The sequence below is a fragment of the Sorex fumeus genome, unplaced genomic scaffold (assembly GCF_029834395.1).
Source record: "Sorex fumeus unplaced genomic scaffold, SorFum_2.1 ptg000017l, whole genome shotgun sequence".
Lineage (NCBI taxonomy): Eukaryota > Metazoa > Chordata > Mammalia > Eulipotyphla > Soricidae > Sorex > Sorex fumeus.
This window is the reverse complement of record NW_026606074.1, coordinates 1,097,546-1,116,106: the sequence shown is the minus strand read 5'-3', so window position 1 is coordinate 1,116,106 and position 18,561 is coordinate 1,097,546. Positions and strand designations below refer to the sequence as shown.

Below are 18,561 nucleotides of genomic sequence, written 5' to 3'. Positions count from 1 at the left end.
TCTAGGAGCGAGGACACTGTCATTGTATCTTTAAAAGCTGGAATATATCTAAAGAGCAGCCCTGATGTGTCAGGAGTGAGGAGGGGAAAACCGGGCATCAAGATGGTTCAAAGAGGCAATTTCCTCACCTCTGGCAGGAAAGCTCGCAGAATGCCTCTACTTTGACAGTGGCACCAATGAATATGAGAAGACACAGGAAAGCGGTGGTGGGTGTTAGCTGAAGGAACTATCTAAGAAAAAGTGTGGGGACTGGAGAGAACTGGGTGCATAGGAAGGGTGCAGTTTGCATGTAGGGAAACACACAAGGGTCATGAACACTGGGACAGAGATCACAGTCTAATGAATGTTGAATGGGAAGAACTGCAGACTTGATCAGTAAGCAGACAAGTCCCAAGAGGAGGAATTAAAGCTAATAACTGCATGTGGGGAGAAAAACACCCATGTTAAGAAAAAGAGACAAATGATATTTTGTACACTTGAATATACAGAAGATTAAAAGAATAGCAAGTGACTGTAGTTATTTGCATTATTTTTATTTAATTATTTATTCATTTTTATTACTTTAAAAAAATTATTAGTGAAATACCATGAGGCAGAGTTGTAGACTTACAAATTTTTGTGCTTGGGTTTCAGTTATACAATGAACGAGTATCCATTCCTCCACCAGTGCCCATTTTCCAGCACCAATTATCTCTGGATCCCTGCCAACCCCATCCCCCATCCCACCCAGACTCTGTGGCAGGGTACTCTCTTTTGTTCTTTCTCTCCTTTTGGGTGCAGTGGTTTGCAAAAGAGGAATTGAGTGGCAAACATCTTCCGTATATTGTTTATTTTCAGCATACCAGAAGGCTTACTCCATGGCTTGGAGGCCAGCTGCACACTCCAGGGGTAAAGGCAGCTCAGATAGAGAAGGGAGCACCAAATAAAGGGTGCTGGGGAGATGCCCCCAGGATGGGAGATGCATGCTGAAAGTAGACTATTTATTTTTGGTTTTTGGGTCAAACTTGGCGATGCTAAGGGTTACTCCTGACTCTGCACTCAGGAATTACTGCTTCATGGAGTATGGTTGTTTTAATAAAGCGTTTATCTCAAAGAAAGATCCCTCACAATGCCAGTTTTTAGGAAGGCGAGGGATTAGACACCAGTATTTACTGGTGAGAGGCCGGGGAGAAATGAGAGGCAGGAGAAAGGGGAGGGAAAGGAAGAAATCTCCGGGAGCAGTTCATTTCTCTCTCTTGCTGTCCCTGTCCCTCTCTTTCCTAAGAAATACACTGAGAAAAAAAATGTGGTCAGACCAGGCTCCTGAAATGAATGGAAACTGGCTGCTGAACATGGCTCTGAATCACAGAAGTATTATTATTTTAAAAATCTGCTGGAAGGGCACCCCTTTTCTGTGGCAGGAGATGGGCTTTCGTAAACAAGGGACCTGCACAGACATGTCTCAAACTGATTCTTCTTAGCTCTCTGCAGCTCCTGCACCTGTACGAGACTTCGAAACAGCAAAGATGTCCAATCAGACCAGTGTGACTCAGTTCATCCTCAGAGGCTTTTCAGATGACCCTGCACTGAGAATTGTGTCTGTCATCTTTTTCTTGTTTGTCTACCTGTTTGGCCTCCTGGGAAACCTTTCCATTATCATAGCTGTGATTTCTGAAGGCCGTCTCCACACGCCCATGTACTTCTTCCTAAAGAATCTGTCTTTCCTGGACACATGCTACACCTCAGTCACTATTCCCAAGGCCCTGGTCACATCTCTCATGGGCTCTGGGGTCATTTCCTACCTCGAGTGCGTAGTTCAGCTCTACACTTTCGTAACGCTTGGTTCGACTGAGTGCTTCCTACTTACTGCAATGGCCTATGATCGCTGCTTGGCCATCTATAGACCCCTGCTCTATGGTGCCATGATGGACCACCAACTTTGCTGTGAGCTGGTTGTCATGGCCTGGGTGAGTGGTGCTATCTTCTCAGCTTTCCACACAGCCAACACCTTCTCCCTCCCTCTCTGTGGGCCCAACATCATCGAACACTTTTTCTGTGACATTCCTCCTGTCATGAGACTCTCCTGTACTGACTACCACCTCCATGAGGTCGTCGGCTTTGCTGTCAGCAGCTGCACCATCATGAGCTCCTTTGCCCTCACAGTCCTCTCCTACGCCAGGATCATCTCCACCATTGTACAGATCCCCTCTGTGGACGGAAGGTGGAAGGCCTTCTCCACCTGCTGCTCTCATCTGACCACAGTTCTCTTGTTTTATGGAACAGGAAGTTTCATGTACCTGAGGCCAGCCTCCCGGTATTCCGCAACTCATGGACGCCTGGCATCTATCTTTTACTCTGTTCTTACCCCGACCTTGAACCCTGTTATCTACTGTCTGAGGAACAAAGAGATGAAGACTGCCCTGCAGAGAGTATACTGCCCAAGAAAACACTGAGGGCTGAGAGGTCCAATGGGTGGCTTTTTTCACTAAGCCAAAGGAAAGCTTACAGAATCAAAGCACTTCCTTCCTCCCTCCACTACTGACCAAGGATCACAGGGCTTGCTCCCACAGCTGCAATGCTTCAGGTTCCTCCCTCCAGGAGATTCTCCTTCAGCACTTATGGATTCTCATAATGCAGCACAACTTTTTTTTTGTTTATTAGTGAAACACCATGAGGTACAGGTGTAGACTTAAAAGTTGTTGTGCTTGGGTTTCAGTTATACAATGATCGAGTACCCATCCAACCACCAGTGCCCATTCTCACCCCCACCAATCCCAGTATCCCTCCCACTCCCCATCCCCCATCCCACCCTGCCGCTGTGGCAGGGCACTCCCTTTTGTTCTATCTCTCCTTTTGGGTGCTGTGGTCTGCAGAAGAGACACTGGGTGGCAATCACGTTCGATCCATAGACTACTTTCAGCAGGCATCTCCCATCCTGTGCATATCTTTCCAGCACCTATATATATATTTAGGTTATCATTTGGTGCTCCCTTCTCTATTTGAGCTGCCTTTACCCCTAGAGTGTGCAGCTGGCCTCTAAGCCATGGAGTGAACAACCTGGTATTTATCACATCTGATCTTGGGTGTTAGTCTCTTATTTTGTTACTTTATGTTCCCCAGATGAATGCAATCTTTCTATGTCTGTCCCTCTCTTTCTGACTCATTTCGCTTAGCATAATATTTTCCATGTAGTACCACTTGTATGTAAATTTGATGACTTCATTTTTTCTAACTGCTACATAGTACTCCATTGACAGCACAACTTTTTTTTATGCTATTCATTTCATCTATTTAATGTATGTGGAAGAATTCACTTGTTACTATTTTAATTCTCAAGTGTTCATCATCATCCTTGTGTAATGCCCCCTACTGCTAAATTTCCAATACTGCCCCAACTGTGATATGGCTTTCATTTTCATTTCACTACACATGGCCTGGCCCTCCATTTCTTTAACTTTTTAAATTACTTGTTTAGGTTATCATGGTTACACTTGTGTTAACTTCCATGGTTTTGGTGAATGTTACTTCACCATCACCACCACCAAAGTGCCAAAGACCTTCCACCATGATCTTTCTGTCAGCCCTAGCTTGCTTCTTTTTCCACCCCACACTACGTGGTGATCCCAGTTTTGCGTTCAAAATTCAAGAGTCTGTCCTCCCTAAATATTGTCCAGTCCTTAATTTTTCACTATATGCTCAATGAATGAGATCATCTGGCATTTTTTCTTCTCCCTCTGACTTAACATGATGCCCTCCATTTCCACCCAAGTTATAGAGAACAGCAAGATTTCACCATTCAATAGTTTCAGAGTAGTCTACAGTTTGCATACACTCACGAACACACACAGACACACAGACATATACACACACACCATCTTTTTTCTGTAAGGGCAATACTTTATATTATTTTTATTTAATTAGTGCACCATCGTCTACAATACTATCTTAAGTCACTCTTTTTTTTTTTTAATGACTTCAGCAAATTTACTTAGGATAACCAGGTCTTATTTTTTTTTAATTTATTTTTTCCATTTATTTATTTATTTATTTATTTTTACAGTTGTAGATTTACAATTTTTTGTGCTTTGGTTTCAATTATACAATGATCAGATACCCATCCCTCCACCAGTGCCCATTTTCCACCACCATGGATAATATCCCCCCCACCCCCATCCCCCAATCCCCCCGTCTCTGTGGCAGGGCAATCCCCTGTGTTCTCTCTCTCCTTTTGGGTGTTGTGGTCTGCAAAAGAGGCATTGAGTGGCAAACATGTTCAGTCCATAGTCTATTTTCGACATGCATCTCCCCTCCTGGGAGGATCCTCCAAACATCCTTTATTTGGTGCCCCCTTCTCTATCTGAGCTGCCCTTTCCTCTAGGATACCCAGCTGGCCTCTAATTTATGGAGTACTCTTCCTGGTGCTGATCTCAGCTATTCTTGGGTATAAATCTCATACTTTGCTACTTTATATCCCCCAGATGAATGCAATCTTTCTATGTCTATCCCTCTCTTTCTGACTCATTTCGCTTAGCATGATACTTTCCATATTGTACCACTTGTATGTAAATTTCATGATTAAGTCACTCTTTTGCAGATGCAGAGATACTACACTAATTCCCCACCAGTACTTTAATACTCTATCCGCCATGATACCATTGTCCTTACCACTTGCCCTTTTCCATACCACAAATTATTTATCAGGTCGTTTTCTGTTAGACATCTGAATTGTGTCCATGTCCACTGCAATGAACACAGATGTTCACACATCGTTTCAAACTAATGTTTTCTTGTCCTTAGGACAGTTGCCAAGAAACAGAATTTCTGAGTCATAAGAAAGTTCTTAGTTGTTACAGAAGCCTCCCCACGGCATTGCCCAATTTTAAATCATACTATCGAACTATAGTAATCAAAACAGTGTAATACTAGAATAAGAATAGACTGTCAGAGCAAAGAAACTGAACTTATATCCCCTAGATATGTACATTTAGTCTATGATAAAGCAACTGCGTACACAAAGTGGAACAAGGAATGTCTCTTCAACAAGTGGTAGTGGGAAAACTGGGTAAGCACATGTAAAAATTGAAATTGTATCCGTATCTTACACCGCATACAAAATTAATTCAATCAGATTAAAGGCCTTAAGATCAGATCAGACTCCAAGAAATCATTGAGGAAACATAGGCAGACCTCTCCAGGATACTGATATCAGAGATGTCTTCAGTGATTCAACTCCATTACCAGAGACAATGAAAATAAAAACAAACAAGTGGTATAACATCAAACTAAGAATATTTTGCATGGCAAAATAAATACTGGCTAAATTGAAAGACACACTACTGAATGGGAGAAAATACTTGCACACTAAACATCAGATAAACTGCTGGCATATAAGCTGGCACACACACACACAAAAACCTCAATCGCATTAAAAAAAAAAGACGACAAAAAACCTTTGAAAGAGATGAACAGACACTACCCTGAAGATGACATACTTTCTGCTTATAGGCATATGAAAAAACAATCATCATCACTCATTACTTGTAAATGCAAGTAAAAATGACAGTGAGATATCATCACAAACCACTGAGTATGGCATATATCAAAAAAAGACTGGAAATAACCAGTGTTGGCAGGAATGTGGTGAAAAAGGAATCCTGTTTGACTATGCAGATATAGAATGGTTCTGCCTCTCTGAAAATTGACAGGCGTTACTATTGTATCTTTTTCCTTCCCAATATGATTGCTCCCCAGGTTCTTAAATAAGAACCCCTAAGTTTATTACTGAATCTAACATGATGTCTTTTCTTCGTCTGCGATTTGTGACATCTTTTCTGGGTGAAGTACAATAATTATCCAGTTCAGTTGATTTCCAGACTGGAGCGATAGCACAGTGGGTAGGGTGACTGCCCTGCATGCGGCCAACCTGGGTTCGATCCTCCGTCCCTCTCGGAGAGCCCGGCAAGCGACTGAGAGTATCCCACCTGTGTGGGAGAGCCTGGCAAGCTCTGCATGGCGTATTCGATATGCCAAAAACAGTAACAAAAGGGCCCACAATGGAGACATTACTGCTGCCCGCTTGAGCAAGTCTATGAAGAACGGGAGGACAGTGCTACAGTTGATTTCCAGGTTCATCTTTTTTCTTAAAAGAATTCTTTACCCAACCAACTTTGACATGGTAGCCCTCCATATACAACTAGACAGGTAGCTAAAGAGGAAGGCGAGGGTAACAATGCTGAAACATGTTTCTCTCCTCTGATCTGAGCAGCAAAGCCTTCCCCAGCAGCAGCTGATCAAAGTCTTCATTGATTCAACTCCATGATCAGAGACACAGAAAACAAAAATAAACAAAAATTTAAAATACTCTAGAATCCTTGCTATACAATAAATGTCACCTATTACTTCCTTCTAGCTGTTCTTGTCCAAACTGTCAAAATAGCAAGCTGTACTTTCATTTTGTGGATCCTTACATGTACCCTTAAAATAAAATCCTTCTGGTGACTCCTGCCACTTCCACAATAAAGGTGACATTTAGCACATGAAACCCAGTTCCATGCACTCTCACCTTCAGTTTTAGCACGAATACTTAGACACTTAAAGCATCGCAACCTCTTATTTCCATGGCTGACAATAAATATTAATCACTTAATCACTTAATCCCCGTTATTCATCGATTTATTCGAGCAGGTGCCAGTAACGTCTCCATTCATCCCGGTTGCGTGCTAGCGTAGCCCAATGGTATCTGTTCGTTTTAGGAACATGCAGAGCCTCAAACTGATCATTTAGGGTCTTGACGAAGAAGTATGACCATCTTATAGGTGGGCGTCCACGTGATCTTTTGATGTCCCGTGGAATCCAATCAGTAATGGCTCTAGTCCAGCGGTTGTCTGTAAACCTCACTACGTGTCCAGCCCATCTGATTTTTGATGTCTTGGCAAATGAGACAGCGTCCCTGATTCTTGAGCATTGACGAAGATCAGAACTCCGGATTCTATCTCTCATTTGAGTGAATCGTGATATTCCAAGCATAGTTCTTTCGATTCCTCTTTGAGAGACCCGAATAGTGTTCTCATCCAGTTTTTGTAGGGTCCAGGTTTCTGAGGCATATGTTAATGCAGGAAGAATAGTGGAATCAAAGAGATGTGCTCATAGTGGAGGTTCTTTGTCCTTTTAGTTATTTCTTCAATGCTCTTGAAGGCATTCCAAGCCGCTCTCTTTCTCCTGTGCAACTCAGGTGCCAGGTCATTCATCATGTTGATTTCTCGACCTAGGTATATATAACTGTTGCATTTGGAGATGGTGGTTCTGTTGAGAGCGAATGGAGCGTCAGGAACAAGGCTGTTTCTCATAAACATTGCCTTCGTAAGATTCAGCTGTAGTCCAACCTTTCCACATTCACGGTCAAAGTCGTTCAGCATTTGTGCCGCTTGGCTGATGTTTGGTGTTATTAGAACGATGTCATCAGCAAAGCGGAGGTGGTGTAGTTGCCAACCATCTATCTTCACTAAATATTACATGGAACAATTTTCCCTCTGCATGGATTAGATGCCACTTCCTCCAGGACAGGCAAAGGCTCATCAGAAAACAAAGGAGATCTGTTTTTTTTTTTCTTACCTCTAGAAAACCGGGAGCGGCGCTGGAGGATGGCAGGGGGCAATCGGGATGACCCTCAGAGAAGTTGTATGAGGTTGTATAGAAATGACATCTGCACTTGTATGTTCACTGCAGCACTGTTTACAATAGCCAGAATCTGGAAAAAACACGAGTGCCCGTGAACAGATGACTGGTTAAAGAAACTTTGGTACATCTACACAATGGAATACCAAGCAGCTGTTAGGAAAGATGAAGTCATGAAATTTACATACAAGCGGTACTATATGGAAAGTATCATGCTAAGTGAAAGGAGTCAGAAAGAGAGGAACAGACATAGAAAGACTGCATTCATCTGGGGAATATAAAGTTACAAAATGGGAGACTAACATCCAAGAGTAGTCAAGATAAGTACCAGGAGGCTCACTCCATGGCTTGGGGGCCAGCAGCACATGCTAGGGGGAAATGCGGCTCCGATAGAGAAGGGAGCACCAAGTAAAGGGTGTTGGGAGGATCCTCCGAGGATGGGAGATACGTGCTGAAAGTAGACTATAGACCGAGGAGGATTGCCACTCAATGCCTATTCTGCAAAGCACAGCACCCAAAAGGAGAGAGAGAACAAAATGGAATGCCCTGCCACAGAGGAAGGACGGCATGGGGGGGATGGGGGGCAAGGATACTGAGATCATTGGTGGTGAAGAATGGGCACTGGGGAGGGATGGGTACTCAATCATTCTATAACTGAAACGCAAGCAAAAAACTTGTAAGTCTACAACTGTACCTCATGGTGATTCATTAATAAAAATTTTAATGAAAAAGAAAACCAAACATCATTTTTTCATGAAAACTGTTTCTAAATAGGTTTCAAAAAGAGTAGTAAGCTTTCATATGACATAATTCTTTGATTTATACATCAAATCAGGTTTGCTTTTTTTTTCAGTGATAATAAAAGCCAGAACACAAACGTATACTGTCTTCAACAATGAATGAAAAATACCCGACTCAAATCCCTGGTCCATAGAACTGACAACTACAAAGACAGAGTAAATTTATCTGGCATGCAGATTTATTTATGTTAATAAAGGCCTATTTTCTCTTGTCTCCTGAAAAAAGAAAAGATGAAGTCATGAAATTTGCATATAGGTGGATCAACATAGAAAGTGTCATGTTAAGTGAAGTGAGTCATAAAGAGAGGGACTGACATAGAAGGACTGCACTCATTTGCGGCATATAAAGTAACAGAATGGAAGACTAATAATACCCAAGAACAGCAGAGATAAGTACCAGGGGGATTACTGGTATTACAGCTTAGAAGCTGGCCTCACATGCTTGCGGAAAAGGCAGTTCAGATGGAGAAGGGAACACCAAGAAAAGGGTGCGAGAAAGGCCCACTCGGGATGGGAGATGCTAGCTGAAAGTAGACCATAGACCGAACATGATGGCAACTTACTGCCTCTACTACAAACCACAACACCCAAAAGGAGAAAGAGAGCAAAAGGAATACCCTGCCACAGAGGCAGGGTGGGATAGAGGGGATGGGGTAGGGGTGGTGAAAGGGATTCTGGTACCACTGGTGGTGGAAAATGGTGAAGGGGTGTGTATTCCACCGTTGTATGACTAAAACGCAAGCACGGAAGTTTATAAGACGGTAACTGGTGGTTATTACTCATGGTGATTCACTAATAAAAAATTAATAAGAAAAAAAAAGAAAACTCAGGAAACCATTACTTTGAATTTTAAATACCCTTTGATATCCCCATGCTGAGGATTTATCATGCACTTCCTGTGGAACAATTTCCTGCACAGAGAGATTACAGAATGTTGACAGATCAGTATCCTCATTCCAAGGTCCTGACCTCGTCGCAGTATTTACATAGCTGCCATGTTTTCCTGCCCACATCTTTACCACTCTTGCCTCTTATTCTATGCTTGTCAAAACACGCTCAAACCTGGTGGAGATTTTTTCATTTCTCCACTTTAGAAACTATTTTCTGCTCTTCTTTTACTGACTCTCAAGTCGCCTTTCTGGCATACTTTTGCCCTCTGCCTGCCCACCTCTCCTCCAACATTCCTCACTTTGTGCCTGTCCATCTTAGGCATCCCTCTTTGTCTCTTGGCTGTATTCAATATGCACCACAGCTCCACTCAAACATACAGTCTGGCACCATATTTCAGGCAACCGTGCAGTGCCATGACCTGCAGGCACACAACTGGGTCCAGCCTCATCTCATTTAAATGAGAATGAAGAGTCAGTTCCCCGAAGACTGTTACTCCTGGTACCACTGTCATGCATGAGTCTGAGCCTTCCTTCCTTCTAATCATGATCAGCCTTCCTTAATCAGTCCCTTCCTTTAGTAACTTCTGACTGCACATCAGGGCTGCACTAAGTTCTTGGGTTTTTTTTCATACAACTGAGTATTATGGTCACCATTATTAAATAGGGCAAAGTTATGTAGGACATTTCCCACCTTAGGCATTTGTGAATACCAAGTCCTCCAAATCACCAACCATAAATCCTCCTGATTGATTCCTGAAACTTCAGAATATGGAAAAAAGACCAACTACTGAATTTCCACTAAGGTTAAAAAAATCATTAAAAAATTACTTGTGGTAGCTGGAGCAATAGCACAGTGCGTAGGGCGTTTGCCTTGCACGGAGCCGACCCGGGTTCAATTCCCAGCATCCCTTATGGTACCCTGAGCACCATCAGGGGTAATTCCTGAATGCAGATCCAGGAGTAACCCCTGTACATAGCCAGGTGAGACCCAAAAAGCCAAAAAATAATACTTGTAAGCACATTTCTCAACTTTGACAGCAGTTGGGTGAACCCCAAGTTATTTTCTCTGGGCCCCCCATTTCTTCTATACCAGAGTGGATGAAGTCTCACATCTGCCTACATACCAATGCACAATGTGCCCTTGAGCTTGCTTCATCAGACTGAACCTTTCCTATTGCTGTGAAATGCTGGATCACCACCACATACCTAATTCGTAACAAGGATTTTCAGGGTTAATTAATAGGATGTCATTTTAATAAGATGAGCACCAAACACTTGATCCCCACAAGTCAGATGTGGCTTAGAAGTCCTTTGCATTTTTACTTTTGAACATCATCCCAGGAGCTCACATTTGCAAAGTCTCTACTTGTCTCCATAAACAACCAATAAAATCATTTCAAGATCAAGAATTTACAGTTTGGGAAGTTACAGCAACTAAATGATACTGTGAGCTCTACTGTGTTTTCACTAACAAACTACTTCCTCTTTTCAGCAAGCCCTTCACAGAAAATTATGTCACCGTGTATCAAAACTGAGCACACACATCTAGCATCTAACATGACCTATTAATTACATTCTTTTATATCCCTCCCCCAGAATGCATATATGACCACGAAAAGATGCTTGAGGACATTCCTAACCATACACAATCTCAAAGTGGGAACACTTCATGAGAATGGGTACATAAATTGAGGTATCTTCTTTTAATAATATTGTCAACAATAACTGTTCTTCTGGGGCTGGAGCAAGAGCACAGCAGATAGGGTACTTGCCTTCACTCGGCCAACCTAGTTTCGATTCCCAGCATCCCGTATTGTCCCCAAGCACCGGCTGGAGTAATTCCTGAGTGCATGAGCCAAGAGTAACGTCGTGCATCACTAGTTGTACCCAAAAAGAAAAAAAAAGCTGTACTTCTAAAAAGAGAAAAGGTACAAATACAATGCTCGCAACATCAGGAATGAATCTCACATCTTTATATCATAAAAACTTTCTTGAGTTCTAATATCTCTCCTTCAGGGTCAGGGGGATGAGACCCATTGTAATTACTATTAACAGAGATGCTGTCTCGTTTGCCAAGGAATCAAAAATCAGATGGGCTGGACATGAAACGAGATTTGGAGATAACCGCTGGACTAGGGTCATTAACGACTGGATTTCACGGGACATCAAAACACCCCAAGGCTTCCCACCTACAACATGGTCAGACTTCTTCGTCAAGACCCTGAACAATCGGTTTGAGGCTCTTTGTGTTCCTAGAATGAACAGACTCTATTGGGTTACACTAGCAAGTGACAGGGACGAATAGAGACGTTACTGGCGCCACTCGAGCAAATCAATTAACGGGATGTCAAGTGATCAAGTGATCAAGGTCTCTCATTTGTGTACACACATACTTCCAAAAAAAAACAGAAACCTCACTTAAAATTTAAGCAAATATGTATCAGTCACCTGAATGTGTGTGGGTGTGTGTTGTGTGTGTGCATGTGTATTGCTGAAATCCCTCCAGATGAACACATCGGCAGTCTGCCAGGTTCTTCTATGAACTCTTATGCAGCAGGATCTAAGTATTCTGTTTTGTAAGCCTTGTCAGTGGGTATTATTTTCATTTTTATGGCCCCTAGAGAGCCTCTTAAAATAATCCAGAAATGCCCCTAAAATTCTCCTGTGGCAGGTACAAGAAATATTCCCTGGGCAAGTTCTCTCGAGAGAGAGAGAGAGAGAGAGAGAGGCAGCACACACTGCTGTATTTTCCCCAGTGGACATCCACGTTCCACAAAGAAGACTATTTAATAGAGATGCTGCGAATTCAGCTAGCACCATGCACATCTCTGCCTTTTTCCTTCCCAGCAGGCTGCTGACCCTGTGACTTAATAAAGGAGGGTTTCTTCCCATCTGACCACTGGACCACCTTGCATGCCAAAAGTGAGTGAGTGACTACCAGGCCGATCAGTCAGTCTGGTTCACAGAGATAAAACATCTATTTCTATTACTAAGTCTCATGTTTATCTTGTCCCATCTCCGTTTATTTTAAAATATTTGCAGGGCCAGGAATTAGTCAGATAAAATGGGTGTTTTTATTCCATTTTAAAAAGAAAACATTCTTCTTTCTTTTTGAACATAAGGATGGTTCCACCATATCCAGCATCCAGAGACCAAAACTGCATTTTTGAACTTAATAAAAAGGAATCATTCAAAAAAAAACTTTCTATCCCAAAGTCACTGTAATTGGAGATCTTGTCTACTGAACTGAGCTTTCATGCCAGAGGAAATTAGGTCACTGTTGGAGGGAAGTGGGCACCCTGGTGATGAGTGTATTTGGGGAATAATGTATGCATAAAAGTATAATTAACAGTATTATAATTCCAAGAGCAATGAAGAAAAACATTTAAACCACAAAAAACGAGTGCCTTTAAAAGAGAAAAGCAGTTTCTCTGAGAATTTGAACACGAGATCTGTGGGTAATAGGGGTTCAGGTCTCTGGCCCAGCAAATAGAGGGTTAAATTAGGGAGGCAGAGTCTGGACATCCAAGCAGAGCTTGCAGCTGCATCTCCAGGAGAGGGCATGACCAGAGGACTTCATGGCTCTGTGAAGAGCCCCCAGTTCTTCTGGGACATGGTTCATCTGGACTAAGGGAGTAAGATGGTTTATTTCTCCACCTAGGGTTCCAACTTCTTTGCTAAATATGTTTGTTAAATATATTGAATATAATCATCCCATTAGTATTAAGTATATTGAACAATGTGTACTCTGAAAGTATATACCCTCTCACAGGGACAGCTGTCACCAGCTTCATTTATTCATATTTTCTTCCAGAGGATTCTTTAAAGATCACAGTAAGGTGTGTAACAGAATGTTTGTTACATTCTTGGTGTTTTTACTACGGTGAGCTATGCAGTTAGCCAAAGATTTGAACATCTTTCATATTTGGTGCCATGATTAATTTTTATGGTTAAACCTCTTTGGCAGCATGTACTTGTAATATGCTATATAGATTTGGAAAATAAGAAAATAAGAGTGTTAGCCTGCTTACCCAAATGATTCGGCTTTCTTTCGACTTTTCAAATTCCTAGGTTTTCTTTCATTTTCAGTATAATATTCAGAGTACACCTGGCATTCTTTATACCTCTGGCCTTAAACAGATCTTCTGCGAGGGGACCTAGTAAATGCTAATGTCAACAAACATTTCTATTGAAGTGGCATTCACTGTCTACAATTTCCTAACCTGAGCAGTCAGGCTCTTGGAGGTATTTTGAACAGACCCAGGGGTTGTATCATTGGGTGTAATTGAGAAGTGCTCTCTGTCCTCTCACTCGACGGCACATTTCCAGGAAACAGATACAGTACAAAGTTAAAGTGCTTGCTCTGTACATAGAAGGGTCCCTAGCACAAATGAGGAATAGATGCCAAGCACCACCATGTGTGAGGGCAAAAAAATAGCAGGAAACAAAGTGTATTTCCAGGGATGTTGCAAAATTATTTTCTGAAAAGGGAGTAGCAGACTAAATACGTTTGAGAACTTCTTAGAAGGTTTAATATTCACAAGCCTACATCAAAATATTTATAAATTCACCACCAGAATCTCAGCAAGTATCTCTAATAGCCATTTCTCTGGAGAAGTAAAATTATAACAGGTAAACCTATATTAATAAACTTACGTAAGTAACCTTGGTAACAGGTCTGCCCATCCTGCAGATGACTTCGGTCCCAAACACCATGGGAGAGCCATAATCACCCACCAGTCACCTTCTCCAGCTCTCTCAACAGTGAAAGCAGCAGTCTAACTGCTGCAGGATTGAGGGACCAGGTCTGTCTGGGCTACACCTGTCCTGGTGACTCCTGGAGTGTCTGGGACCAGCTGAATCTGTTCTCCTCCATAGGAAGAGGCTCCTCCTCAGCTCCATCCCATTTAGGAAATAGGTGATGCCTTGATTCTCCAGCCCCGCAACTGCGAGGTAGCAGACGCAGTTCTGAGTTGGCAGATATGGCTCTGCAGTAGCAGATACAATCAGGAAGTTCTCAGAACAAGTTTCTCTAACCACAAAGAGATTTCAATATATGTACCACACAGGATGGTATCAGTGACTGCTGAAATGGTTTAAGGCTGCTTGCTGGTAGCAAGCATGACTAGAACCGGGGCTGGAGCAATAGTACAGAGGGTAGGGTGTTTTCCTTGCATGCGGCCACCTGGGGTCGATTCCCAGCATGCTATATGGTCCCCGGAGCACTGCCAGGCATAATTCCTCAATGCAGAGCCAGGAATAACCACTGTGTTTCGCCAGATGTGACCCAAAAAGAAAAAAAAAAGCATGACTAAGAACCTCTCTCAGAAAGAATCATTCCCAAGGCCTAATTAATATCTGAAGGTGAACATCACAGTGTGAACACCACTTAACACTTTCTGTTGGACTCCTCTGTTTATTCACTATTGAGTGCACAGAGCCACTGACAGCCCATCGAGAGAAAACACAAAGCACTGTTCATGCTCAAAACGGCATGGACACAGAAAGAACAAAGCAGCTGGATGGCAAAATGTGTCATTATGTTATCTAGGAGTGAGGACACTGTCATTGTATCTTTAAAAGCTGGAATATATCTAAAGAGCAGCCCTGATGTGTCAGGAGTGAGGAGGGGAAAACCGGGCATCAAGATGGTTCAAAGAGGCAATTTCCTCACCTCTGGCAGGAAAGCTCGCAGAATGCCTCTACTTTGACAGTGGCACCAATGAATATGAGAAGACACAGGAAAGCGGTGGTGGGTGTTAACTGAAGGAACTATCTAAGAAAAAGTGTGGGGACTGGAGAGAACTGGGTGCATAGGAAGGGTGCAGTTTGCATTGCATGTAGGGAAACACACAAGGGTCATGAACACTGGGACAGAGATCACAGTCTAATGAATGTTGAATGGGAAGAACTGCAGACTTGATCAGTAAGCAGACAAGTCCCAAGAGGAGGAATTAAAGCTAATAACGGTGTGTGTGGGGAAAAAACACCTATGTTAGGAAAAAAAGACAAATGGTATTTGGGATACTTGAATACACAGAATTAAAAGAATGGAAGTGACTGGGTAGTTATTTCTATTATTTTTATTTAGTTATTTTTGCTTTTTGGGTCATACTTGGCGATGCTCAGGGGTTACTCCTGGCTATGCACTCAGGAATTACTGCTTCATGGAAGTACTATTGTTTTAATATAGCATTTTCTCAAAGAAAGATCCCTCACAATGCCAGTTTTTAGGAAGGCAGGGGATTAGACGCAAGTTGTTACTGGTGAGAGGCTAGGGCATAAATGAGAGGCAGGAGAAAGAGGAGGGAAAGGAAGAAATCTCCGGGAGCAGTTCATTTCTCTCTCTTGCTGTCCCTGTCCCTCTCTTTCCTAAGGAATACACTTAGAAAAAAAATGTGGTCAGACCAGGCCCCTGAAATGAATGGAAACTGGCTGCTGAACATGGCTCTGAATCACAGAAGTATTACTATTTTAAAAATCTGCTGGAAGGGCACCCCTTTTCTGTGGTCAGGAGATGGGCTTTCGTAAACAAGGGGCCTGCACAGACATGTCTCAAACTGCTTCTTCTTAGCTCTCTGCAGCTCCTGCACCTGTATGAGACTTCGAAACAGCAAAGATGTCCAATCAGACCAGTGTGACTCAGTTCATCCTCAGAGGCTTTTCAGATGACCCTGCACTGAGAATTGTGTCTGTCATCTTTTTCTTGTTTGTCTACCTGTTTGGCCTCCTGGGAAACCTTTCCATTATCATAGCTGTGATTTCTGAAGGCCGTCTCCACACGCCCATGTACTTCTTCCTAAAGAATCTGTCTTTCCTGGACACATGCTACACCTCAGTCACTATTCCCAAGGCTCTGGTCACAACTCTCATGGGCTCTGGGGTCATTTCCTACCTCGAATGTGTAGCTCAGCTCTACACATTCATTATGCTCAGTTCGACCGAGTGCTTCTTACTTACTGCAATGGCCTATGACCGCTGCTTGGCCATCTACAGGCCTCTGCAATATGGTGCCATGATGGACCACCAACTTTGCTGTGAGCTGGTTGTCATGGCCTGGGTGAGTGGTGCCATCTACTCAGCTTTCCACACAGCCAACACCTTCTCCCTCCCTCTCTGTGGGCCCAACATCATCGAACACTTTTTCTGTGACATTCCTCCTGTCATGAGACTCTCCTGTACTGACTACCACCTCCATGAGGTCGTCGGCTTTGCTGTCAGCAGCTGCACCATCATGAGCTCCTTTGCCCTCACAGTCCTCTCCTACGCCAGGATCATCTCCACCATTGTACAGATCCCCTCTGTGGACGGAAGGTGGAAGGCCTTCTCCACCTGCTGCTCTCATCTGACCACAGTTCTCTTGTTTTATGGAACAGGAAGTTTCATGTACCTGAGGCCAGCCTCCCGGTATTCCGCAACTCATGGACGCCTGGCATCTATCTTTTACTCTGTTCTTACCCCGACCTTGAACCCTGTTATCTACTGTCTGAGGAACAAAGAGATGAAGACTGCCCTGCAGAGAGTATACTGCCCAAGAAAACACTGAGGGCTGAGAGGTCCAATGGGTGGCTTTTTCACTAAGCCAAAGGAAAGCTTACAGAGTCAAAGCACTTCCTTCCTCCCTCCACTACTGACCAAGGATCACACGGCTTGCTCCCACAGCTGCAATGCTGCAGGTTACTCCCTCCAGGAGATTCTCCTTCAGCACTTATGGATTCTCATAATGCAGCACAACTTTTTTGTTTATGAGTGAAACAGCATGAGGTACAGGTGTAGACTTACAAGTTGTGCTTGGGTTTCAGTTATACAATGATCGAGTATCCATCCCACCACCAGTGCCCATTCTCACCCCCACCAATCCCAGTATCCCTCCCACTCCCCATCCCACATCCCACCCTGCCGCTGTGGCAGGGCACTCCCTTTTGTTCTATCTCTCCTTTTGGGTGCTGTGGTCTGCAGAAGAGACAATGTGTGGCAATCGTGTTCGATTCATATACTACTTTCAGCAGGCATCTCCCATCCTGGGCAGATCTTTCCAGCACCCTTTATTTGGTGCTCCCTTCTCTATTTGAGCTGCCTTTACCCCTAGAGTGTGCAGCTGGCCTCTAAGCCATGGAGTGAACAACCTGATATTTATCACAGCTGATCTTGGGTGTTAGTCTCTTATTTTGTTACTTTATGTTACCCAGATGAATGCAATCTTTCTATGTGTGTCCCTCTCTTTCTGACTCATTTCGCTTAGCATAATATTTTCCATGTAGTACCACTTGTATGTAAATTTCATGACTTCATTTTTTCTGGAGCGATAGCACAGCGGTAGGGCGTTCGCCTTACACGCGGCCAACATGGCCGACCCGAGTTCGATTCCTCCGCCCCTCTCGGAGAGCCGGGCAAGCTACCGAGAGTATTCGATATGCCAGACACAGTAACAACAAAGTCTCCAATGGAGACGTTACTGGGCCCGCTTGAGCAAATCGACGATCAACGGGAGGGCCTTTACCTTTACCTTTACCATTTTTTCTAACTGCTACATAGTACTCCATTGACAGCACAACTTTTTTTATGCTATTCATTTCATCTATTTAATGTATGTGGAAGAATTCACTTGTTACTGTTTTAATTCTCAAGTGTTCATCATCATCCTTGTGCAATGCCCCCTACTGCTAAATTTCCAATACTGCCCCAACTATGATATGGCTTTCATTTTCATTTCACTACACATGGCCTGGCCCTCCATTTCTTTAACTTTTTAAATTACTTGTTTAGGTTATCATGGTTACACTTGTGTTAACTTCCATGGTTTTGGTGAATGTTACTTCACCATCACCACCACCAAAGTGCCAAAGACCTTCCACCATGATCTTTCTGTCAGCCCTAGCTTGCTTCTTTTTCCACCCCACACTACGTGGTGATCCCAGTTTTCCGTTCAAAATTCAGAGTCTGTCCTCCCTAAATATTGTCCAGTCCTTAATTTTTCACTATATGCTCAATGAACGAGATCATTTGGCATTTTTTCTTCTCCCTCTGACTTAACATGATGTCCGCCAGTTCCACCCAAGTTATAGAAAACAGCAAGATTTCACCATTCAATAGTTTCAGAGTAGTCTACAGTTTGCATACACTCACGAACACACACAGACACACAGACATATACACACACACCATCTTTTTTCTGTAAGGGCAATACTTTATATTATTTTTATTTAATTAGTGCACCA

At 43.0% G+C, this 18,561-nt stretch overlaps 2 protein-coding genes across 2 annotated transcripts; both read left to right on the top strand.

The window, feature by feature from the left end:
* Nucleotides 1–1,505: 1,505 nt before the first annotated feature.
* Nucleotides 1,506–2,432, top strand: LOC130021524 (olfactory receptor 5A2-like). Its single transcript, XM_056112283.1, has one exon. The coding sequence runs from the start codon at nt 1,506–1,508 to the stop codon at nt 2,430–2,432; it is 927 nt and encodes a 308-aa protein (XP_055968258.1).
* Nucleotides 2,433–15,962: 13,530 nt separating this feature from the next.
* On the top strand, nt 15,963–16,889 carry LOC130021523 (olfactory receptor 1019-like). Its single transcript, XM_056112282.1, has one exon. It carries the CDS (start codon nt 15,963–15,965, stop codon nt 16,887–16,889), a length of 927 nt encoding a protein of 308 aa, XP_055968257.1.
* Nucleotides 16,890–18,561: the final 1,672 nt, after the last annotated feature.

Coding starts and splice junctions, on each gene's coding strand:
- LOC130021524 (XM_056112283.1), top strand. CDS start 1,506: ATGTCCAATCAGACCAGTGTGACTCAGTTCATCCTCAGAGGCTTTTCA.
- LOC130021523 (XM_056112282.1), top strand. CDS start 15,963: ATGTCCAATCAGACCAGTGTGACTCAGTTCATCCTCAGAGGCTTTTCA.